Genomic DNA, 24,936 nt, shown 5'->3' with positions numbered 1-24,936 from the left:
TCATTCCCTTGCTCTACTCATTTAAACATTTTCAAATATCTAGCTGTTTCCATTTCAAAAGCTGCTATGAATGCTGCTTCCACACCTGTTACTGGGGGATATTTCAGGTCAAAAAACCCCTTTACTCCAAACCTTCCCTCTTTTGGTGCAGATCAGAAATTTTTATTTTAGTTACCAACTCCATGAACCAGGTAGAATAGATTTCTTTTTCTAAAAAATGATCTTATCAAGTGCCCACAATTTTGAAGTGCATTATCACGTCACCTCTTAGCTTTCTCTTCTAGTATAAAAAAACCCTAGTTCTCTCCTCATTTGTTGTACTGAATCCTGTCACCCCTAATGTAATCTTTCAAGAGTGTCTCATGCACCTGAGAACCAGGTTCAATTCCAACCTTAGGTGTCTGTCCATGTGGAGTTTGCATGCTCTCCTAATGACTGCATGGGATTCTTAGGTGGATTGGCAATGTTAAATAGCCCCTTACTGTTCCAAGATGTGTAGGGTAGAGAGATTGATGTGGCGTTCCCAGCATTGGGCTGGGATAAGCACAGTAAATAGTCTCAGAACACCAGATTAAAGTCCAATAGCTTTATTTGGTAGCACAAGCTTTCAGAGCATTGCCCTTTCATCAGGTGATTAGGGAGATTAGCAGGGTAAATACATTTTCAGGTGAGGTTGATTGGCCATGCTAAATTATCCCTTAGGGGGATTAGCAGGGTAATTGCACAGGGTTACGTGAATAGGGTCTGGGTGGGATTGTAGTTGGTGCAGACTCGATGGGCCGAATGGCCTTCTGCACTGTAGGAATTCTATGAATGCCAAATGGGAAAGACAGTATCTGAGAAAGTCTGGTTCTCCCTCTGACAAAAAAAATCAGATGCTTTATATCTGATTCTTTAAATTGTAACTCTGAGGTCAATAGATTTTTGATTATCAAGGGTATTAAGAATACCTTTTACACCACTGGCAGCTCACAAATCTTTTCAGACAATAGCTGCTGTGAATGAATTTTTCAATGTAGTTAGTCTCCAAGTATCGAATCCAGATTTGTGACCATGGAATTATTAGTTGCATAGCATCGGGCTCTCGTTTGGTGACAGAACCGACATGAAGGGTTGAAGGGCCTACTCCTGTTCCTCGGATACTTATTAAATGTAGAAGTGTTCATAGATTTTTCTAGAGAATTCAGATGCATTGGTCTGTTGCAGCACTACTTGGACTAACTGGAGTCTTGTTTGCTGCACTAAAAGGCTAATCATTAATTATCATATTTCAGTCAACCAGCAATGTAATGGAACTTTCACTCGTTGCTTCATAACCCTCAGTGCTTGAAATAATGTATGCCTATGGAAGAAAGGAGATTAATTTAAACCTTTTAGGGAAATTGTGTCCCAGGACTTCTGAGGGTTATTAACTGTCCTTCATCCAATTCAACAGTTAAAACTATTCTTGATTTAACTATTCATGTATTAAATATTAGCCTGATTTTTTTTCTGTAGTAAAATCACTTTGGAAAGCAAACATCTGCATGAGGCATCAAAAAGTCTGCTGGACGAGTGAGCTGTAATTAAATTAAAGATGGTCTATGTTTCTCGATCAGTCTGTTTCACAAATCTGTTTGGTAACTTGGAGCCTTCTTAATATTCAGTTTTGTTAAAAAAAAATTGAATTCAGTGCCTTTAAATATAACCTTAAAATACAGCTTTTAAAAAATGTAATCCTAGTGCCAGCACAGGCGTCACATGCCCATTCTCCTTTCAAAAAGAGCCAGTGCTCTTAAAACCCTATAAAAGTTTTAATCAGACAGAGCATTTCATGATATCATTAATAGAAGCTTTACTTCACATCTCTTAATCTTTTCAATAGACATACAGACATTGAAAGAAAGTTTTTAAAACTGACTTATTATAACCTCACAAAGATCTTGATCAATCAAAACAAACATTCAACTTCAGCATAATTCCCATGAACTAGGAATTCTCATGAACAGCTCGTCTGTTTGTGAGTCTGAGAACTCAGCCAAGCATTCACAATGAGGCCATGTGGATAAACAGATACATTGGCCAACTGTTTCTGTTGATACAGTTGCACAAATGGATTAGTTCGAGGAGGGTCTGGCTTTACAGTGCAGAGTTAACTTTGATTGATATCTTATAAGTGATAATAAAATATTATTTCTTTGAACTGTTTTTTCATTGTCTGTATATATTTATTTGGAAAAATTAAGAGATGTGACATGAGAGTGAAACTATTAAGGCTGTTTCTGCTTAGCACATTCATAGGGTTGTAAGCGTAGCAGTTATTTTTCCAAAGCAGACTTTTGAGTGCAGGTTTTTAAGTGCATTTTAAGAATTATTATGACTATATGGCTTATTGCTTCTATAGGGCATGGCGGGTGAATAGACAGAAAAACGCATGAAGCCAATGAAAAGGCAGGGATTTAAGAGCTTTTAAACATGCCTTTCAATAGGTTCCCAAATTCAAACATTGTTCATGATTCCTCTGAGAGGCTGTGAACCTGATGTCCTCAAGAAATGAAACTAACTCTACACAAATTACATGAAAGGGGGCAGGTGGGGTATGTGTATGGCATTCCAAACCACACAATGCAACCAGTCAGATCAGGAGTCCAAAGACAGCCCGGCCATTCCAGGTATTATTCTAGTAAACCTTCCCTGGGCTGCTTCTAATGTGTTTACATCTTTCCACAAATAGAGAGACCAATACTTGAACAAATACTGAAAATGATAAAACATAATTAAGCAATATAACATGAAATGATGATTCTTTGATCAGAAAAGAGTGAACTTATGTTTTCCTTTTCTGATCTGTGAGATGGACATTGATATTTATGGATTTTTCTAGCTAACCATCATCACAATCAAGTTTTCCTAACAGTGCAAAACAGGATTAAACTTCTCAATTTCCTGGTCTGAATGATTCAATGTTAGATGAGTAGCAACAGTGTGTACTATCTATAGGATGTACTGTAGAAATTCACCAAAGTCCCTTCAGTAGCATCTTCCAGATCCATGATCATGGCCGTCTGGAAGGACAAGGGCAACAGATACACGGGAACACCACCACCTGCAAGCTCTCCTTCAAGTCACTCGCTGTCCTGACTCAGAAATATATCACTGTTCCTTCGCAGTCATCGGGTCAGAATCCTGGAATTCCTTCCCAAACGGCATTGTGGCTCAACCCACAGCATGTGGATTGCTATGTTTCAAGAAGGCAGCTCACCATCACCACCACCTCAAGGGTAACTAGGAATGAACAATAAATGCTGGTCAGCCAGTGATGCCCACGTCCCTACGATTGAGAACGGACATCAGATGGAAGAAGGTCAAATGAGCCACAATCGAACTTGAAGGGCAGAATGGACTTAGGGACTGTATTGCCCACTCCTGCTTCAGTGTTCTCAATTCACTCATACATTAAAGCAGCCAGCATTGAAGACCAAGATACGGTAGCAAGATACAGATATGAATCCACTCTGTCAAAATTTCTGCAACTTCTGCAGAACACATTTTCTGTTGTGTTCAGGTCATGCAAATGTGTGAAAGTGGTGAAATTTCCACTTGCTCAACCTTCTGATCTATTTGATGATTTTGAAAAGACATCCATTAAGATGTCAGTACTTCATTATTAAAATAATTGAGAGCCTCTTGACTTTTTCATTATCCTTTCATTAATGCAAATTTATGTTGAAGATATTTTTTGAAAGATGCTCCTTTGCCAGGCGAGGCATTTGGAGAGCCTCATTTCTGTTTTCCTCTTTACGCTGTGGTATTTTCAATAATTGGATCCCGTTGTCAAAGGATGAACCCTTTTAGTGCCGGTACATAGTACACTAAAACAACTGTTTGGGGTACATGTTTCATGGAAAATTGGTCAGAGGGAGCTGCTATCCTTGTTGGTTTGTATATGGCATGCTGCTATAGGTATCTTCAATGTTCCAAGTATCATGCTAGACTGGCATGGTGAGTGCTTCACCCTGTAATTGTGCAGTTTGACCACTCGTTTTCATAAATTGTCCCAGATGCTTCCTGATTTTTTTCGTGGTAGTTGAAATTTCTGATGCCTATAGAAAAGGTTTAACCAGAACTTAAAACACTTGCTTTAAAACACTATGATTAAATTTATTGAGTGGTTTGTCTTTTGTGACTTTATTAATATTTTTACTTAAAGGTCGTAGTGTCTATAAAAACAAGAGTGGTCAGAAATGGATGGGTTTTGGCAGGAAAATACATATGGGGAAGATTTATCATCAAGAGTGGCTTGAAGAGAGGGAAATATGCATAAGAGACCAGAGTCACAAATGAACAAGTGCTGGGAGGAATGGAAGGGCGATGGGGGAATTGTAAAGCTGGAAAAGCTGACAGAAATGGAATCATTTGAAGTGAGATTTTGGAGGCTGGCTGGAAAAGTGTTGAAAAATTTGAGGCAGCAGGTGATGAAGGCATGAGGAAAGTTTCAGTGGCGTGCAGGTGGAGATGGAGATGGGTTGTAAGCTTTAACTTTTTGCATCACATCTCTTTAGTAAGTGCTCTTGCTTGACTTAAAAGCTAATTTTGTAATACCCTTGTTCTTTTGTTTCACCTTTGCATCGTTTTTTGCTGCCTTTTCAACATCCTGATTCCAAAAGCCACACTGCTTGTTATGTTGTTGGTGTTTCTATCTCTAGCTGTTGAGAAAGCCAGAAAGAGACCAAAGACCAACCAACACAATGGGTATGAGGTGTTTATCCATTAACAATAAATGAGTGGCTTTTTGATTTACAGTCTAAAAGTGGACAACATTATCACAATGCTGGTGAGCTGCCTTTAATTGAAACTTAGACTCCCTTTTACTGACCGGAATATACTGGATTTTACAACACAACATTTCATATAACTTTACATTAAATCTGTCCTGTAAAAAAAAGTGGTCAAAGGTCACAAAGCAAATACAAAGATGTTTAAAAATGAAGACTTCTATAAATTTTTAGTGACATTGGTTGTACAAGTATTGAAGGGAGTTTATAAAATCTGCCAGTAAGTGGTTTTAAAAAGCCATTTATAGTGAACCTCAGCATGTTGGGCAGAAAGTAATGTTTGAAAGACAAAAGCACTGGAAGATGTAGCATTCCAATGAGCACGCCTTTCTCATTAAGTATTAAGCGCATCTGTTTTTATTATGCTGTTGAAATCATATTGACTTCCAGCTTCTCCCATCTTTATATAAACAAACCAAGGTCTAAGGAAAACATGGCAAACTTGTACTATTTTTGAGTGTGCATGTTCACATTTTGAAAGTTTGATTGTGTAGGGTGTAAACTGAATCAGGAATACTTGGTTGGTTTAGTTATCATAGACCACAATAAGCTTGGGGAGATTTTCAACTTGACTACATATCATAAATTGAATATGAAGATCATGATCAGGTACCTAGGGAGGAAGGCTAAAGATGTACTAGAATTTGTGGAGTCCTTGAGAAAGACTATTAAAAAATGTGCACAAAGAATGCCAGGCAAGAGTAAGGAGAAGTGCAGAGCGAGAGTGAGTTTCAAAGTCAAAGTTGGACTACACCAGATTGGCATTGAGCCCCTCCCTTTTCCTGATTGTCATAGATTTTCTAACTCTGGAAGTGGGAAGTGATATGTCATGGTGTGCAGATGACATTGACGATGTGATAAGGATAATGAAAACATGACCCAATATCTGGAGAACTGCACTGGAAAATAGTGGCATGAAGATCAGTAGACCAAAGACCCAATTTATGGGCTATCAGTCTGAGCCTAGTAAAAAAGATAAGTGTGAAGCCTTGGAGAAGGTGAGTAGTTTCAAGGAGCTGGCCAGTGGTGGCAGAAGTTGGTTGAACAGAAAAGGTAATTTAAGCAATAAATTAGCTCTGGTTGGAGTAATTGGGAGAGAGGCAGTGGAGTGTTATGTGATAGAAAGGCATTTCTGGAACCAAAAAGAAGAATCTACAAGACAGTTATGAGACTTGCCTTGTTACGTAGAACAGAAATCTGGGCAACATCAAGCGGAACAATGGTTGGACATTAATGAGATCTGGATGCCAGAATGGATATGTTGAGTAATGTGCAAGAACAAGAGCAGCAACCAGCTCATAAGTGAAAATAGCAGGAGCATTGGAGAGCATAACCTAGAAGAGTTTGAAATGGTACCATCATCTGTTGTGAAGAGAGAGAGAGAACATGGTGTGGTGAGTACCCAAGCTTATTGTGAAGATAGAACTAACAGAAAGAGAGGGAGGAGGAAGACCAAAGACCAGGTGGAAAGGTGCGGTGGAGAGAGACTTAAACACAATGGGATTGGAAGAGGAATGGGTGACTGATGGAAGGAGATGGAGAAGGGTGGTCAACCAGCATTGTGGCAATGCCAAGTAAAATGGGAGAGGCTGAACGGTAAAGAAGTTAAAGATTGGATCTTTTTATAATGAGTAGGCAATCCCCAGTGTCAATTTTATGCCTGAATGGTAAGTTGAAATCTACCCTGCTTTGTTCTTTTATTTGGGGATAGGTAGGGCACATAAACTGTACAGCCTGACCTTAACACACAAATCTGCAACACATGACAGCGTGACAAACACATCAGCACCTATGTAACAAGCATTCTGCTGGAGTTTGTTTACTGTTATTTTTCTCTCAACATCATTCATTGGAGTCATTGACAAAAAGCAGAAACTCCCACTGCCTAAAACATGTGTTTTTGGTATTAGAAATGTGTCAGACACATGTTTGGATCTGTGCTTGGTGAAGCAAATATGAATAATGCTGCTATTTGATACTACTTTTTAAACCCACAAATAGCTTGTTTACACTTGTTATTGGGCCTTGCACCATCTTCTGGAGTTCACCGCATTTGTCTTAGTACCTGCCTAAATCAAGGACCTTCTGAACACAGAGTATAATCTCTGTAAGCACAGTTACTCCGTATCTCTTCAATCACATTGCATGGACGGTATGCATGTGGCCTGGCATGTTTCTCAGACACAGTAAAACAAATGTAGTGGTATCAGTGCTCATCAGATGAAGCCAAATACCACTTTGAAACCTGTGTCAAAACAATGTGAATGCCTTCAAACTTTCATCTTCAGAGATACTTTTCTCTCATTTCTTTAAAGGTAGCTTTTATATTAATAGCCTCTCTTGGGATATTTATGGGCTGATTATCACTGTGTTTACATTCATAATTTTATATCTGTACCAATGTGTAAGAACAGGAGAATAACCTCCCCCAATAGTTCAGTGGCCAGCGTGCCAGACATTGTATTATGAAGCCATATAGTATTAAAGGATCCCAGGTTTGAATGTGGTGTATGTTGACTTGGGTGATGTCAGCCACGGTGAGAGCAAGAACAGTGCAGTAGGCTTAGATTGTCCAAGTCTAGAAAATTAACTTGGATGATGGTTCTTCATCATTGTCTTGCGACTCCTGTAGGATGGAATATTGAAGGCTAGTTATGCCTGTTAAAGTAATCTGACAGTATCCACTGTTTAGGCTTACCTATGAAAATGACTGAGCACATTGCATCCATCCGTGGAGCTCCATTCAAATTATACATCAGTTCCTACAGATAAAGATAACATTTAGGAAAACATGAAAACAATTTGTGTAGTTTTTCAGTTAAAGGTCATAGTAATTTCTATAACATGCAATAAATATAAGCTTATTTGAACCTGGATACAAAATCTCAGATGGAGGAGGATCCATCTCACCAATTTTAAATGAGAACAATTTCCTCACTTTAAGAATTGCCATGAACTCACAAACACATTCTTTACATATGTTTAGCATCTTGTTACAATTACTGAACAAAATCAGTGTTCCACCATAGCCAGCTATGACACTGATGTAGCACACTTAACCTCCGAGTCACAGGATCATAGGTTCAAGTCACACTTCAGATACGCAAGCACAGAAATCTAGGCTGACAATCCAGCGTTGTACCAAGGGAATGAAATGCTGACAGAGGTGCCATCTTTTGAAAGAGATGATAAATCGAGGCCTCTCTCAGCAGGATATGAATGATCCTATAATGCTATTTCAAAGAAAAGAAGGGAGTGATCCTGGTGTCCTGGACATATTGTTTCTTCAAACACCATCATTTAAATTTTTTTATTATTTGGTCATTATTGCATTGTTGTTGATGGGAGCTTGCTGTGTGCAAATTGGCTTCTGCATTTCCTTCAACAGTAACTGCCCTACAAAAGTACTTTCTGCCTGTAAGTTGTTTTTGATGTCCTGAGGTTGTGAAAGGTGATGTAGGAATGCACATCTGTCTTTCTTTGTCAGTACATGTTTGTAGATCTATGCAATTCTTCAATCCCATCTTTCTTACCACAATTGGAATTTTTTATTCCTGACTGTGTTGGGTCAAGAGTGGTGTTTCTCTTAGGGTAATCTTGGCAGAAACTTTCAAGAGAGTAGATGAGGATTGTATGGTTGATATTGTGTATATGGATTTTCAAGAGGTGCTTAACAGAATACAGTTTAATAGAAATTTTAAAAAATGATAATGCTGGTTATACTCAGCAGGCTAAAGAGTACCTGTGAGGAGCAAAAATTAGTTAATGCTTTAGGTTCATCACCTTCTGTCAACCAACGTTAATTCTTTTCTCTCTCCATCGATCTGTTACATATTTGTAACAATTTATGTTTATATTTCATATTTGTAGCAACTGTGTTATTTTGCTTTTGTACCATAAAGTAATTGTGTTACAGGATGAGGACCCATGAGATCAAAGGGGCAGTGGCTGGTTTATCACAAAATTGGCCAAAGGACAAACAGCCTGAAAGGGGTGGAGAACAATTTTCTTTCATACTGGAGGGACGTATATAATGGTAGCCCTGGGTGATAATCTTAGGACCATTGCCCATTGTACTTTTTGATATATCATAGAATCCCTACAGTGCAGAAGGAGGCCATTCAACCCATCGAGCCTGCACCAACAACAGTCCTACCCAGGCCCAATCCCGTCACCCCATGTATTTGCCCTGATAATCCACGTATTTATCTTGATAATTCCCCTAACATGAAAGGTCAATTTGGCATGGCCAGTCCACCTAACCTGCCCATCTTTGGAGTGTGGGAGGAAACAGGAGCACCTGGAGGAAACCCATGCAGACACAGGGAGAATATGCAAACTCCACAAGGTCATCCAAGGCCAGAATCGAACCCGGGTCCCTGGCGGAGTGAGGCAGCTGTGCTAATCATTGGGCCACTGTGCCACCCCAAGGAGCAGCATGCTGGCACATATGTAAGAAGCTGGCTTTCCTTGGGCATTATTTCAAAGGTTATAGATGAGACAAAACTCAAAAAATAAACAGCAGGGAAGACAGTAATTGGCTTCAGGAGAACAGGGACTGGAGAAATGTAAAGACAAATAGCAGATGAAAGTATGAAGTGATTCATTTCGTTGGAAAGAATGATGTGAGGCAATATAAATTAAATGCTGCAATCTAAAGTGGATGCAGGAACAAAGAAACCTGTGGGTGTCTATTTTCAAGGTTTTGAAGGTGTCTGAACAAGTTCAGAAGTTGTTAAAAAGGCATAAAGGGCAATGATCTTTATAGATAGAAATATGGAGTGCGTAAGCCAGTAGGTTAAGCTTAAAGCTTTTATAAATCACTGGTTAGGCCCCAGCTGGTGTGCTGTGTTCAATACTGGCCACTGCATTTCAGAAGCATATCAAAGCTATACAGCGGGTATAGAGGTGATTTATTACAGTGGCACATGGGTGAAATACTTCAGTTAAATGGAGAGACTGATGTTGTTTTTCTTGGAGCAGAGAAGGTTAAGGGGAGATTTAATAGAGGTTCAAAATTACCAAGTGTTTTCAGAGTAAATAAAGAGAAATTGTTCACAGTGTCAGGAAGAGCGGCAACCAGAGGACATAGATTTAAGATAATTGGCAAAGTAAGCAGAAGGAAATCTTATTTTACACAGCGAGCTGTTATGATTTCTAATGCACTGCCTGAAAAGGTGGTGGAAGCAGATTAAATAATAACTTTTTCATAAGGGAATTGGAATAATACTTGATACGGAAAGTTTGCAAGGTTATGGGGAAAGAGCAGGAGGTTTGGATTAATTGAGCAGCAGAATCATGGCGGCTGTCTGGCCGCTTTCTGTGATGTTTCATCACGTGATTCCGTGACTGCCACTATGAGTGGATTTATCTCGGCCATACACTGATCGGAATTCTGCTTGGAACCTGCCTGCTTTTGGGAAGGGATGGGTGTTAAGGACCTCGAACACAAGCATGTTGCGTGTGTCTCACTGTCTCTTTTTCATAAGTGGCGGGGGGGGGGGGGGGGGGGTCAAAAAATCTTAAACTGTTTTCTTATCATCAAAGAAGCCAAGTCTGGGTCACTAGATGCCCCACTACTATAGGCTGAACTGCTGGCTCACCTCACCCCAGGCCAGGACTTTGCTCACTCCTGGCCTGAGACTCTTTCCTCACACTTGGCCGCATCCTGTCTAATGTGTTTAACGTTGTTTGGAGTGGATATAGACTTGACCACATAGAATCCAGCAGGGAGGTTTGGGTCAGGAAATAGTCACTTCCTAATCATTCTCCTTCACTTCCACGGCAGTAACGATAAAAGTACATCAGCAAAAACAGGAAAACAGATTATTAACTGAATGGCTATAAGTTAAGAGAGTAAAATCTGCAACATGACCTGGATGTTCTTGAAGGTACAATCGCTGAAGGTAAGCATGCAGATGCAGCAGGTGGTAAAGAAGGCTAATGGTATGTTGGGCCTTCATAGCAAGGGGACTCGAGTACAGGAGCAGGGATGTCTTCCTGCAATTATACATGGCCTTGGTGAGACCACATCTGGAATATTGTGTGCAGTTTTGGCTTCCTTATCTGTGGAAGGATGTTTCGCTGTAGAGGGAGTGCAGCAAAGGCTTACCAGACTGATCCCTGGAATGGTGGGAATGACGTATGAGGAGAGATTGAGTCGGATAGGATTGTATTCACTGGAGTTCGGAAGAATGAGGGGAATCTTATGGAAACTTTTAAAGTTCTAACAGTACTGGATAGGATAGATGCAGGAGGATGTTCCTGATGATTGGGGTGCCCAGAACCAGGGATTATAGTCTAAGGATTCAGGGTAACACTTTTATGAATGAGATGAGAAGAAATTTCTCCACCCAGCGAGTGGTAAGCCTGTGGAATTCGCTATTGCAGAAAGCAGTTGAGGCCAAAATATGTATGTTTTCAAGAAAGAGTTAGATTTAGCTCTTGGGGTGAAGGCAGTCCGAGGATATGAGTTGGGGATCCAGCTTTTTAGTTGGATGACCAGCCAAAATCATCATAAATGACGGAGCAGGCTCGATGGGCTGAATGGCCTAATCCTGCTCCTATTTTCTATGGTTCTGTTTGTAGAAGGGCCCTGATCTTTCCAACCACTCCCACATCCTCCCAACTCCACCCTTCCACACGTACGTTTTATTGTTTTTATTCAAAAAAGGAATGGTGCATTGTTAGTTATTTGCTTACAAAAAGGCAGCACCAAACTTTGATGTTGCAAAAGTGATGGTGATGATGTCTCCAAACAAAGTATTAATCCTTTTTAAATATCACAGGTACCTTCGATGAGTGAATTGGATGGCACTGTGAAGGTCAATACATATTTAAACTGTTCATAAATGAATCACTAATTCAGCATGAAAGATTAAATCTAATAAGATTCTCGGACACATTCCCAAGTGATGTAGTGAGCTATAATGTTGGTCTGCGCAGAATGCTTTTTTTTAACCTCATGAACTGATTTTATTTCCAGATGTTGTCATATCTAAGATAGTTCTGTTGAGCAACATAATTGCATTAGTTTCACACTGTGTCAGAAATTGTTCTAGTATTTGAAGAGCTTGATAATGCAGCACTCACAGTTAATCTCAGCTGTCTGAACACAAACAGGGCATTTTGTGGTTAACTTTTCTACCTATTGTTACTGTGTCAACCAATTAGTGCAAAATACAAGTTACAAATTGATCCACTTATTTGTTTTGATGCATTTAGCATTAGTCATGTTTCAATATAACCCACAGAAAAGTGAGTTGTACCCTTTGGAGAAGGCAAACTCATACAGCTATGGTTTGCTGTCACATACAGCGTAGAAAGAAGCCATTCACCCTATTATGCCTATCAACTTTTTGATAGAGTGATCCATTTAATCCCATGTCCCTCCTATTGCACAACAGCCATGATTTTATTTTTTGTCAGTAATATATCCAATTCCATTCTGAAAGTCATTATTGAATATGCTTTTACTACTTTTCATACAGTCCATGACAATTTTCTCCATAAAACAGCTTCTCCTAATTTTCCTCCTCAATTATTGCCAATTAGCTTGATCTGTGGCCTCTTCTGGTCATTCCTCCTTCCAAAGGAAACAGTTTCTCTTTGCTTAAACTATCAAAATGCTTCATCATTTTGAACACCTCAATTAAATTTCCCCATAATCTTCCCAAGAGAACAGTTAAAACTTTGTTTTAAAAAAAAACTGGCGTTGGAGACAGTCCAGAGAAGATTCACTTGGTTGATCCTGGGTATGGAGGGATTTTCTTACGTGGAGAGGTTGACTAGGTTGGGCCTGTATTCACTGGAGCTTAGAAGAATGAGAGGCTACCTTATTGAAATATATAGGATCCTCAGGGGCTTGACAGGGTAGATGCTGAGAAATTGTTTTCCCTTGTGGGAGAGTCAAGGATCAGAGGGCACAATCTCAGAATAAAGGGTCAACCATTCAGAGGGTAGTGAATCTATGGAATTCATTGAATGGCAGAACACACTTGATGGGCCAAATGGCTACTCTGACCCTACATCTTATGGTCTTATAATTTGGTGGATTCACTAGGATTCATCAGCACTTTCTAAATTTATTTGGAGCTGATTTAAATGTTACACTTAACTGCAATTAGGAAAGCCCACTAATACCTCTACTTTTTCGGAAGGAAACTTAGCATGTCCACCATGACACTCACCAACTTTTACAGATGCATTGTAGAAAACATCCTTTCCGGATTTATCACAGCTTGGTATGCTCCTGCTCTGCCCAAGACTGCAAGAAACTTCAAAGGTTCGTGAATGAAGCCCCATCAATCACACAAACCAGCCTCTCATCCATTGACTGTCTACATTCCCCGCTGCCTCAGAAAAGCAGTCAGCCTAATTAAGGACCCCATGTACCCCAGACATACTCTCTTCCATCGAGAAAGAGATACAAAAGGCTGAGGACACATACCAACCGATTCAAGAACAACTTCTTCCTTGCTGCCTTCAGACTTTTGAAGGGACTACCTCGCATTAAGTTGATCTTCCTCTACACCCGAGCTATGACTGTAACACTACATTCTGCACCGTCTCCTTTCCTTCTCTATGTATGGATGCTTTGTCTGTATAGCACAAGAAACAATATTTTTCATGCATAATAATACATGTGACAATAATGAATGAAATCAAATAATTAAAATTGAATTTAAGTATTGTGGTTGTATTCCTACAAAATGTTTGTTATTTCATAGTGACTGGCTCTCAGACTGGAGCCAGTATATATGGTGTTTCTTAGAAAAATACAAGAAAGCTATTAAAGACAAAGAAGATCTGTGAAAAACGAGTAAGGCATTGTATAATTGAATTGTTCTTACTGTAAATAAGCCTGTGTCAGCACTAATCCCACTTGGCATGCAATGCATGTTAGCATTGTTCTACTCGTACATAAATAGTTCTGAAGAAGAAAACTGACTATTGAGCACTTCAGCATTGCTTAATACTGCACTACTCGAGGCAAGTGCAGGTTACGTGAATGCACTGAAGTTGTTCCGGTGCAGCACAAGTCAAAAATTGTCAGTTATTCTCAAGGTCAGTCCTTCAGAATTTGGAAATGTGATTATTAAAGCCACATTTATTGCTGAGAGCTGAGATACAATGACCATAATGCCTCACTTCAAAATGCTATTCATTGGAGAGTCTTTTGGCTTGAAGGGAAAAAAAATCATCCCACATTTGAACATAATCCATAGCTGCAAGATGCTTTTGTTTTGCTGCAGTTTGTGTTGCTGAATAATTTTGGGGTTTAAATCGGCTTGAATGATTTAGCTGTTAAATTTAATTTACAGTTTAACTGTAGTGAGTTCCTCTTGATTATCTTTTTTGTTTGAATTCTTTCGTACCGTTGTCAGGATTTGAAAATGTTATCAAGGAATACGAAGGTTTTGTGTTGCTTTAGTCAAAGATGGTGACTGGGGTTAAACAGGAGAAAAGCATTTCCAAGACCAGATAATTGTCAAGCACTCTGACTGCAGATGGTAGGATAGACAAACATACTGGTTGATGGAAGTGGGTGTCATCAGCCTGCAGGTGGAATCTGACTCCTGGGGTTTAATTTTCCTGCCATGCTTGTCCCAAACCTGGAACTTCCCACCTGAGCTCAATGGACCTTTTGCATGATCTACTCCCGCCTGCTGCGATTCCCGTGGTGGGTGGGACAGGAAAATTCCACCCCTGGTCTTTGGATCACGTTACCAAGCACCAGCATATGTGGAGCAGCTTACAAACCACAACCAATGCCCTCTTGAATGCTTCAATTGAACCTGCTTCCACCACGTTCTCAGACAGTGCATTCATTCTAAACTTGAACCACTCGCTGTGCAGGAAAGATTTTTCTCGAGTCACATTTTCTTCTTTCGCCAATTAGTTTAAATCTATGCCCTCTCATTCTCTATTCTTTTACAGACAGGAACAACTTCTCCCTGACTATTCAGCCCCTTGTGATTTTGAATATCTCTGTCAAGTTTCCTTTTAGCCTTCTCTCCAAGGAGAACAGTTCCAACCTTTGCAATCTATTCTCATAACTAGAGTTTCTCATCCCTGGAACCGTTCTCATAAACCTCCCCTGCACTCTCTCTCCAATGCGTTGACATCTTTCCTATAGTGTGATGCCCAGAACTTTACACAATACTCCAGCTGAGGTCTGTCTAATGTCTTACATAAGTTCATCAAAGCCTCCTTGTTCTTGTACTCTCTGTCCCTATTAAAAAAGCCCAAGATAGTCCGTCCAGTTCTGATGAAGGGTCATCTAGACTTGAAACGGTGGCTCTGCTCTCTCTCCACAGATGCTGTTAGGCCTATGTTTCCAGCATTTTTCTGTTCTTGCGCATCTGCACATTTTGTGTTTAACGGGATAGTCTGTGCTGACTAGAACTGAAATTCCATTTAGAAAACATTCAGTTATTCAGGTGTGCTTGCTGCAGCCCTGTTTGCATGGTTTTTTTGTTAAAAGCAAGTAGGTTCCTGGACATTTCAGTGGTTCTAATCAAAGCTTGCACAGGCCTGAGGATGACTTGCCTATTTGACTGATGTTTATATTCAGCTCATCATGTTGTAGTGCATATGTGGAACATTCCACAGGATATATTAAAATATTATTGAATTGACATTCAACGTGGAGCTATGGTCCTATGTTGACGAGAGCTCTGTGGGAATTTTATGTGATGCTGGTTATTAATTGACACATGGGTGTGTTTCTCTTATTGTCCTTTCTTTCAGAGGATCAGCTACCTGTGGGTTATCCCACAATAGACATGGGCCCTCAGTTGAAGGTGGTAGAGCGAACACGCACAGCCACCATGCTGTGTGCTGCAAGTGGTAACCCAGATCCAGAAATTACTTGGTTTAAAGACTTCTTACCTGTTGACACAAGCAGCACTGGACGCATCAAACAGCTACGGTCAGGTAGGGTCTTGTTACTGTTATCACGTGGTAGATTTGTTTTATAGGTAATATTTTTTTCTATTCCTATCCTCTTTACGTATACTTTGGTGTGTTGTTCATGTTTGTGATGTTGTCATAGCCTGTTCCAGTGTCTGTGTGTGCAGCTTCTGTTAATTCCATATTGCTCACTGCTGTGACTGTATTTTTGATGATTTTTTTTAAACTGCTTTTAGCAGTACTTAACAGATCCATTTCCTCTTTTTTGTTTTTTTTTCTTTTTTTTACTGATTAAGTTCAAAACATTGGGCTTCATTCAGAAGTGCAAGGAGAACCAAATGGTTTTAAGCCTTTTAAAACCAATCTTCAAACTAAAAAAAACTAAAACCAAGAAACTGTGTTTTGTACTGTCTTCTCTACATTTTTTAACCTAACGAAGAATAGACAGCTGTTTTGTTCCCTCTCATTGACAAAGTGCACTGTATTTTTTTTCCATACATTAGTATACAATGAGATCTTTGGAAACTGACTAAAGTTGATGTTTGGTTTTTGCTCCTGAATTATTTTTCCATTTAGCACAGTAATGTGTATGCACTAAAAGTCTTCCAGTCTAAATATCAGGATCTACAGAAGCCTGCTTTTCGTGTAGACTCTAGCTTTTTCTGCTATCTTTAACCGTGGCCTCCCTTGAACTACCTTTAATATTCTTTATCTGCCTTCCCTAGTTTCTTCTTTTGCTATAGCTGATAGTTGAGCTTTATCTGATCCTAAATTTATTAAGTGACGTGCTAAACATTGGCTAGTGCCCACTGATAGTCTTGTAAGAACCTGTTTGCATTCACAATAGTAACTATATCTTTCTATACTGAGATGTTTGATCACCTGTGTTACCAGGATTCTCAGCTTTGACCTGTCCTGTGATGTTTAAGTCGTCTTGTTAACTGCCTCTTTGCTTGTTGTCAGCAGAATTGTGTAAATTAGCCTGTTAATGTGAATTAAGATTAATTTTCACCTGTCAAGTAGATGATATAGTTTTAAAGCTTTAACTCTGAAAATTTGTACCAAATTATAAGGAATATAATAATATTTTTATGCTGTCTTTCTTCTTTCCGTGTTAAATCTCCAGAATCCTTTGGTAAGTGCTTAGTTCTGAAGCGCACTTCACCCCCACTAATTCCATATTCAGATTAAAATGCATGGCATGCATTTTACTAACAGTTAGTGTAGTCACTGGATCTCTCCGTAGTGGCACACACTTCCACAAAAACAAGTGCTATCAGCAGTAAGATATACCTGTCTAAAAACTTGATACACAAACTTCACTTTAGATGTAGTTGAATAGATACCGTAATCCAACCTAAACTGTAGTAGTTATATCCACCAAGCCTTACAGTGTTTCCGATATTTGCTTAAACAGTTTTAAATATTTTAAGGGTTCTAGGCTGTCAAACACTATTGTATCTACCCTTGTGACCAATCTCCTAAGACTTCACTGTCAATTTCTGCTCTGGCAGAGGCAATGTCGCCAACTGTGGACATTGTCCTTATGGTACAACTTGCTTTACTAACCTAATACTATCTAATATAATCCTGTTTACCAATACAGTAATTCAGCTTCTTTCTAGATCTTTATTCTGTAAATCTAATTTGATTTTATCTTCCAAAGCCCTAGCCTCCTTCTTCTCGTACTAATGCTTCTTCTTTCTAATCTTATTTGCATTCATATTATCCACCCAGGTGGTACTCCAATACGAGGTAAGAATGCTGAACTAACGTTCACAGAATTGATCCTCCTCATTTCTTCTGTCCTTTCATATCTCTCATGTTTGTCATGTAAAGATGTCCATTCTTTCCTGTTTTGCTTTGTCCAATTTGTTTTCATTTCAATGATGTTCCTGTTGTGTCTGCTTTTTTTTTGTTTTGGATGTAAAGGATTTTGTTTCTGATATGCTTAAGAGACCGCATATCATTGTCCTTTGTCCATATCCAGTCACAGCGTATCATTATCCTCTTTTTTTATATTATTAGAAGCTCAGGATAAACTCACTCCCCTTCCCTTTCTCAAACCTGACCTGCGTAGCCGTTCTTGATCTTGGCCATAAGATCACATGGTCTGTGGAGCACCTGCAAAAGACTTGAATAATAATTTTTTGTTTTTGTCAGCTTTTTACCCTCCCCTCAAGGAACAAGTTTTGTCATTTTTCTTCACTTTTTCTTTTTCCCTTCTTCAAGCCAGCACTTTTCAAACTTTCCTTATCCAGTTACACTTTTTTTTCTTTCCAAAAAAAACAAAAAAAAACTTTTTCACGGATTTGCGCATTTCGAGTTTTTCAAGCGACCTCCTTCTTCAAGACTCGCAAGGTGGAAGCTCCCAGTGAACGTTTTGAGGCATGGTGAAGATGGTACCGCTACTTTTTTTTTCCTTTTTAACGCATCGTGCAAACACAGACAATAATTTTGGATTTTTTTTCTTGCATTTTGTGGGCAGACACTAAACTACTAATCCCACTTGTGGATTTTTTCGTGTCTTGGGGCCTTAGAAGGTCCTGCGGCAGAGGTTGGTTGATCTTTCCAATTGGCTTGGGCCACCATCTTACAATAAGACAGAAGTGTGAGTTTTTCTTTACTGATCCAATTTACTCTTATGTATTTTTATTTTTCAGCAAAAGGGTCTGAAAGATTGTAAGTTGCACAATAATTACATTTATGTCCTACAAGGTTGCATGTGTAGCAAGAGTTACTTTTTAAAAGGTCTTTTGAACAGTATTTTGAGAGATTATGCCTAACTAACCAAAATTCTTTTTTTTTCACTTTGAGCAGCTTTTTGTGTTTTTGCTGCAACTTTTTGACTGAACCCTGGAGAAAATGTTTCTTGAGAACGTGTCTGCCTTTTTCGACATTTCCGAATCTTTGTGGTGACTTTTTTAATGTTAACGCTTTTATTTTACCCCAAAAGCCTTGCTCCTTTGAAGCAACCTCACCCATCCATTGACCAGTGAATTTCCCAGAGCAGGATTTCGTTGTGAAAAAAAAAATCTCCTGCTGGTTTTGATGGTGTGAAATCCGTCTTTCACTAACTTACCCATCACATCCACTCTGTCTGCTCACCCTAGCAAAGCAATGACTCGACGCTGAATGGAGCTTCGCAGACAAGTCCTTTCACGATGTTGAAAGGATTTGGAAAAAAAAATTAAATGAATATAAGAGCTAAAATGATAAGACACTCCCTAACTGTTTTCTGCGCACATTTTGTTTTTCTCTCCCATACAGGTGCCCTCCAGATAGATAACAGTGAAGAATCAGACCAAGGGAAATATGAGTGTGTGGCAACCAACAGTGCTGGTACACGTTATTCTGCCCCTGCCAATCTATATGTGAGAGGTAGGAGAAACCAAACCGTGGCATCCACTATTGAGAAAGACTCAGGGTATTGGAAGCATATCTAAATGTAAAAAGTTACTGCACTAGGGAACAGAAGAATCTACTCTAGTTGGCTTATTAGTGCACACAAAAAAAAACTAATACAATTAAAAGGTACAGTGATTTTAAAATAAAGCACGCTTCAGCCTAATCTATCCTGTGTGATGGGTTTGTAAGTATATTTGTTTTTACATTTTAACTTCTTTTTGTTATGCATTAATTTAAATTTGTGCTTTACATTTTTCTTTTGTTATTTTTGTTTCATTTAACTTTGTCATGACTTGATTGCTTGGTGTGCTACTAATCAGCAACAAGTAACTCCAAGCACTGGGGTGTGTGAATATATGCACTTCAATCCTGAGATGCAAGGGGTGGCGATAATATGTGTGTAAGCACTGACTTCACAAATAAAATACAATAAGCAGAGCACAATTGATTCTTTTTTTCTTTTTCTTCTTTATATATGTTATGGAGATACCTGCAAATCCCTGCCACTCCAGTAATGAACTGGGTTTGAAAGCTGTCTTGTTTTCAGCTTGATTTGGTTCGAGACTCTGAAATCAGAACACAAAATCAGAATGTGGTTTTCGAAACTGTTGACAGCGTTCTCTTCCGATTACTTCAATCTGAGTGTCTCTCCACTTGTAGCCTTTATCAAATCCATGAAATGACCACAATGAATTTTTACAATACTTTTCCATATAAGAAGTGTAATCGAGGATTGTTTAGGGGATGATGCAAAAAATATGATTTTAATACATTTTCAATTACAAAGTAAAAGAAAAAGAAATTTTTAAAAAATCAATTTAACAGCTTCGAGCTCATTACTGCAGTGTAGGTGCTCCTAGGCTAAAACTAGCTTCTTCTTGGAATCTTGCCTTTATTTCCTGTTCTGTCTTTTAACAGTGGAGGGCTCGATGCTTGCAAACTATCCAGAAGATCAAGTGATCTTGATTTCTAGATAATGGCATAAACTCGCTAGCATTAGGAAGGGTGAACTATTTGTTTCATCAAATGGACTGAAAATTTCAAAATGATGCTAGTTGTAGCTCTTGACACCATCTTAACATCAAACAAATGGTGATTTTGGAAGTTGAGGTAGGAAGGCTTAATCAGAGCTAGATAAAATGTACTAGTAGCAGTTGAAAGCCTTGATACGGCCTTTTTACTCTCTCTGTGTTTCCCTTGTTTTTCTCCTTTCCTCATTTCATTGTGTTCTGCATCAAACCCCCTACATCCCTCAGAGCTGCGAGAAGGTTGGTGTGTTTTTTACTTTTTACCCACCTTAAAAAAAATATTGATTGAAGTAACCAGAAAAAATCTGAAATGAATGAAGCTGCATTGTGGCCCTTGATTAATGTTATGTCTTATCTAACGCTCTGGTCATGGCTGCTGGTGCTTGTGCGCTTATGGGGTCAGACAGTGGTGCATGTTGGAGGAGAATGTGCATTGGGACGCATGGCAAGCTGTGGTCTGCTAAACTGGTCAGTGTTCCTGCTCTGTTATTCTCACTGATGCCTGTTGCTCAGAGAAACCGACTAAATTGAGAGTGTTGTGCTATTTATTTAGTACACGGCTTTCGAAAGCATGAGTAAACAGACTTATTGTTCAGTTTCTGTTTTTCTATAGAAAAAGAGATTACATTACCTTGTCCTGCAAAATCTATATTAATATTGGCTGCTTATCGCTTTTCTTTTGTACCGTCTGCTCTTTTGTCTACAAATTGCTTGCTCCGTTACCCATGCTGCCAACCATCATTGCTCATGAGGTCATAATGGGTCACTGTAAAAAAAAACCCTTTGCAGCACTTTTTTTCCAAAACAGCTCTTGTATGTTGCAAAGATAATTAATCTGGGGGAAAGGACTATAGTAGATACTTAGTAGCACGTTTATGTGCAAAAGTATATTTTCAAATATTTTACCCGGTTTGAACTTTCTCCTTGGCCTACGCTAGTGAATTACAAAGTAGGCTCAATCTACAATGTGTATATGTAACCAAGTTCAAAGTACTGACACAGGCATTTGAGCAAAACTTATTGTGTATACGAAGCAGGAACACTGATTGTAATAATGCTTTCTTAAACTTTGAGGCTTGTGTTCCCTGTGTGTGTGGTCCAGTCTCATCAATGTGCCAACGTGCTATATGTTTTAACTGGTTACATGACCTATTTGCAGTAATGCTGAGTGCAAATAACACTAACTTATTAATGTGGCTTGCACTAGCTTCTGCTTAATGTGAATGCATAGTCCATATGAATGCTGTTAGCCGAACCTTGCTTCTTGTCCTGGCTTTTCCGACTTTAGATTTAAACTGTAAACTACAGCACTAGCATATTCTAATATGCGCCTGCGAAGTTCCTTCCTCTTCCTTTCTTTCTGTTTCTCCTCACCTTCTCCCCACCTCCCCACCCCCCTCTTAGATCTTGGACTGTATTTTCAGTTTTGATTTTGTATTTCTTTTCAGTTGGTTTTATTTCTTTGATGTTTTTCCTTACCCCCTTTTCCTAAAATGTCTTCAGCATGGTGGTATATTACAGTCAGCCATATGCTTGCTTGCATGACCAGACCCCAGTTGAAGTACCAGGCTTTGCCTTGTTTTCTAATGTGCATATGTGTTTACATGTTAGTGGTGAGGTCTTGAAGCTGCATCCACCTTGACTGAGTCTGAAAGCAAACGAGTTGCACTTTCAATGTACTGTTGAAGACGTGTACCAGGGCTCTGATGTGACAATGTGGTCAAGCACATTTACTCACATCAACTGGAAGTACGCAGCATTGAAGTTGGTTTTGTACTCAACTCAAGCATGCTGTCGATCCTCCAGTTCTTTCTTCTGTGCATATTTATTAATATATCTTCTGCATGGTGTTTGTGTATTGTTAGTCTGTAGTTTAGTCCATATGTGGGAACCTGATAGGTTTGATCTCAACTAATGTAAGATTAGAACTGATGCAAACATAATTGAAAAATTCTATAAAAATTAGTTATTTTTACAAACCACTTAATGTCAGCTATGTAATTTAGTTCTATGTCGAAGCAAGTATCTGTAGAATGCATGTAGTGCACATGGTTATGTGGACAAAGCCCTCTTTTTGTACATGTTATTACCTTTTTTGTGTTTTGTTACAGTCCGCCGTGTCCCACCAAGATTTTCTATCCCTCCGACAAGTCACGAGATCATGCCTGGTGGAAGTGTCAATATAACCTGTGTTGCCGTGGGTTCCCCAATGCCTTATGTGAAATGGATGCTGGGAGCAGAAGACCTGACTCCTGAAGATGACATGCCCATTGGACGAAATGTCCTGGAGCTGAACAACGTCAGAGAGTCTGCAAATTACACGTGTGTTGCCATGTCAACCCTTGGAGTCATAGAAGCATTTTCTGAGGTCACTGTTAAAGGTGAATAGTGATCGCTCTTTAAAATTGCAGACCTGAAATATACTTCATGTGCTGCTACTTCCAGCGAGTGGCAATCAGCCTCAGATTGTCACTTTACTGCCAGATACTTACCTTAAAAAGAAGCCACTCCTTTCTCGCTTGACCTTCCAGCTCAGCTCGGGTGAGAAAGATGCAGCAGGTCCCAGAGACATTGGGCAGAATGTTACGGCCATTCATGCCAACGGGATTTTTCCACCCCGCTGTCTTGAATGTGGATTTGGCTGGGCGCCAAATTCCCTGACTTCGCTGCAGCGTGAGCATGGTGTGAACGGCCAGTAGGATTGAGCCCACTGTGTTGAGAGCAGCTGAGGTGGAGGGAAGGAAGCCAAGCTCCTTTATGTTACATTACTAGCTGCCTTAAAGCAGGTAAGGTTAAATGTTCAGTCACCTTGAGAAGCCAAGGAAAAGATAAGTGGGCAGGATAGGGAAGGGATCGGATGGTCAGTGAGGTGGAGGGGTTGGGTCACTGGGAGGTGGAGGTCCGTGAAAGTTTGGGCCTTCTGTCGCAGAGAGAGCTGGGGGATGGTTTCCATGTGGTCAGTGGAGGGGAGGGGTAGTTGGGGCTGGGGAAGACAGTCAGGTACTGAGGAAGTAGTTGAGGAGTGTAGATGTCGGGGGTGAGGCAAGGGTGGTCGGTGGGTTAGGGAGGACACTGTGGAGAGTGAGGTGGGCAGTAGAGGTGGGGGTTTGTCCGGGGTCCTGTGAGTCTTGGTGTTGGTCCAGTAAGAGAGCATATAATTAACCAGAATTTAGAAGTGATTTGAATTCTAACCTTTTCTGAGTAACGATTGTGGAAAGACGGTCGGGATCATCTGAAGCTTCCAGTTTAAATTGGGGTATTGGATCGTATCCATGCAGGGTAATTCAGGAATGTGAAATTTCTAAGCAATTGCTGAGCAGTCATTACCTGGTGACAGCCAGGGGATCCCCCAGTGCAGCTTTGGGATATATCCCAGAGAAGGAAAGTCATGGGTCTCTCTGGTGTTATTTATGCAAACCCCACCTTATCCATTGTATTGTAATACATGTTTGTTCAGGTGAAACTGGAGGAAAATTCATAAATGAACTGGTGTTTAGTTACAGTAAGAAGCTGCATTGGTAAAATTGTAGAGTCTTCAAATTATTATCAGACTGGCACGTTATACTCTCCAGTATTGAGGGGGGTCGGTTCGCTCAGTCGGCTTGTAGTGTTGGTTTCTGATGTGGAGCAACACCAACAGCGTGGCTTCAGTTCCCATACCGGCTGAGGTTATTCATGAAAACCCCACCTTCTCAATCTTGCCTCTCACCTGAGGTGTGGTGATCATCAGGTTAAGTCACCACCAGTCAGCTCCCCCTTAAAAAAAGGGGAGAGCAGCCAATGGTCCTCTGGGACTTTGGCGACTTCCATCTCATATTCCATTCAAATGCTGCTAAATCTTTTAATAATGTAAACATGTAATAATCACTACAAGTTAATTACAGCATTGTACCTCTCATGTCAAAGCATTCGTTTTGTGTTGTAGGGTCGGTGAATGCTGTTTAACTGTACTAATAAAGTTGTTAACATTATCTACAAGCTGACCTACCACGTTTTTATCTACAGCTTTGCCAAAACCCCCAGGCACCCCTGTTGTAACTGAAACTACAGCAACAAGTGTCACGTTGACTTGGGACTCGGGAAACCCAGAGCCCGTGGCTCACTATATCGTACAACACAAGCCCAAGTATTCAGATACACCGTTTCAGGAGATTGATGGGGTAGCTACAACACGATACAGTGTTGGAGGACTAAGCCCTTATTCAGATTATGAATTCAGAGTCATTGCAGTGAACAATATCGGGCAAGGGCCACCAAGTGAACCGATAGAAACGCGAACTGGCGAGCAGGCCCCATCCAGCCCACCTCGTTCTGTACAAGCACGCATGCTAAGCACCACCACCATGTTAATTCAGTGGGAGGAACCAGAGGAGGCAAACGGCCAGATCCGTGGATACAGAGTTTATTACACTATGGATCCTCAACAGCACATTAACAACTGGCAGAAGCATAATGTGGACGACAGTATGCTGACAACAATTGCAAACTTGACCCCCGAAACAACTTACACCGTCCGCGTGCTGGCTTTCACTTCAGTTGGGGATGGACCACATTCGCCTGAAATACAGGTTAAAACTCAACAAGGAGGTGCGTTCTCTGTACTTTGATTTGACTTATTATTGGCACATGTATTAACATACAGTGAAAAGTATTGCTTTTTGCGTGCGGTACAGACAAGGCATACCGTTCATAGAGAAGGAAAGGAGAGAGTGCAGAATGTTGTGTTACAGTCATAAGAACATAAGAAATAGGAGCAGGAGTAGGCCATCCAG

General features: G+C 39.9%; 1 protein-coding gene across 15 annotated transcripts in view; it reads left to right on the top strand.

Moving 5' to 3' along the window:
- The window catches only part of LOC145342912 (receptor-type tyrosine-protein phosphatase delta), a 563,551-nt gene that overhangs the window by 339,350 nt on the left and 199,265 nt on the right, over nucleotides 1–24,936 (top strand). For 9 of the 15 annotated variants that reach the window (XM_080188513.1, XM_080188506.1, XM_080188504.1 and 6 more), the window contains exons 5-8: nucleotides 15,567–15,752; nucleotides 18,999–19,109; nucleotides 22,276–22,545; nucleotides 24,170–24,751. In XM_080188513.1, coding sequence (XP_080044639.1) covers nucleotides 15,567–15,752; nucleotides 18,999–19,109; nucleotides 22,276–22,545; nucleotides 24,170–24,751 — 1,149 coding nt within the window. Of the gene's footprint in view, nucleotides 1–15,566; nucleotides 15,753–17,465; nucleotides 17,484–18,998; nucleotides 19,110–22,275; nucleotides 22,546–24,169; nucleotides 24,752–24,936 lie in introns of all 15 variants that reach the window. The other 6 variants (XM_080188508.1, XM_080188507.1, XM_080188512.1 and 3 more) reach the window with 1 other exon arrangement.

Source organism: Carcharhinus amblyrhynchos, chromosome 5, assembly GCF_965287045.1.
Source record: "Carcharhinus amblyrhynchos chromosome 5, sCarAmb.v2.hapA, whole genome shotgun sequence".
NCBI lineage: Eukaryota > Metazoa > Chordata > Chondrichthyes > Carcharhiniformes > Carcharhinidae > Carcharhinus > Carcharhinus amblyrhynchos.
The sequence above is the reverse complement of the archived record's forward strand: the minus strand, read 5'-3'. Positions and strand labels throughout refer to the sequence as shown.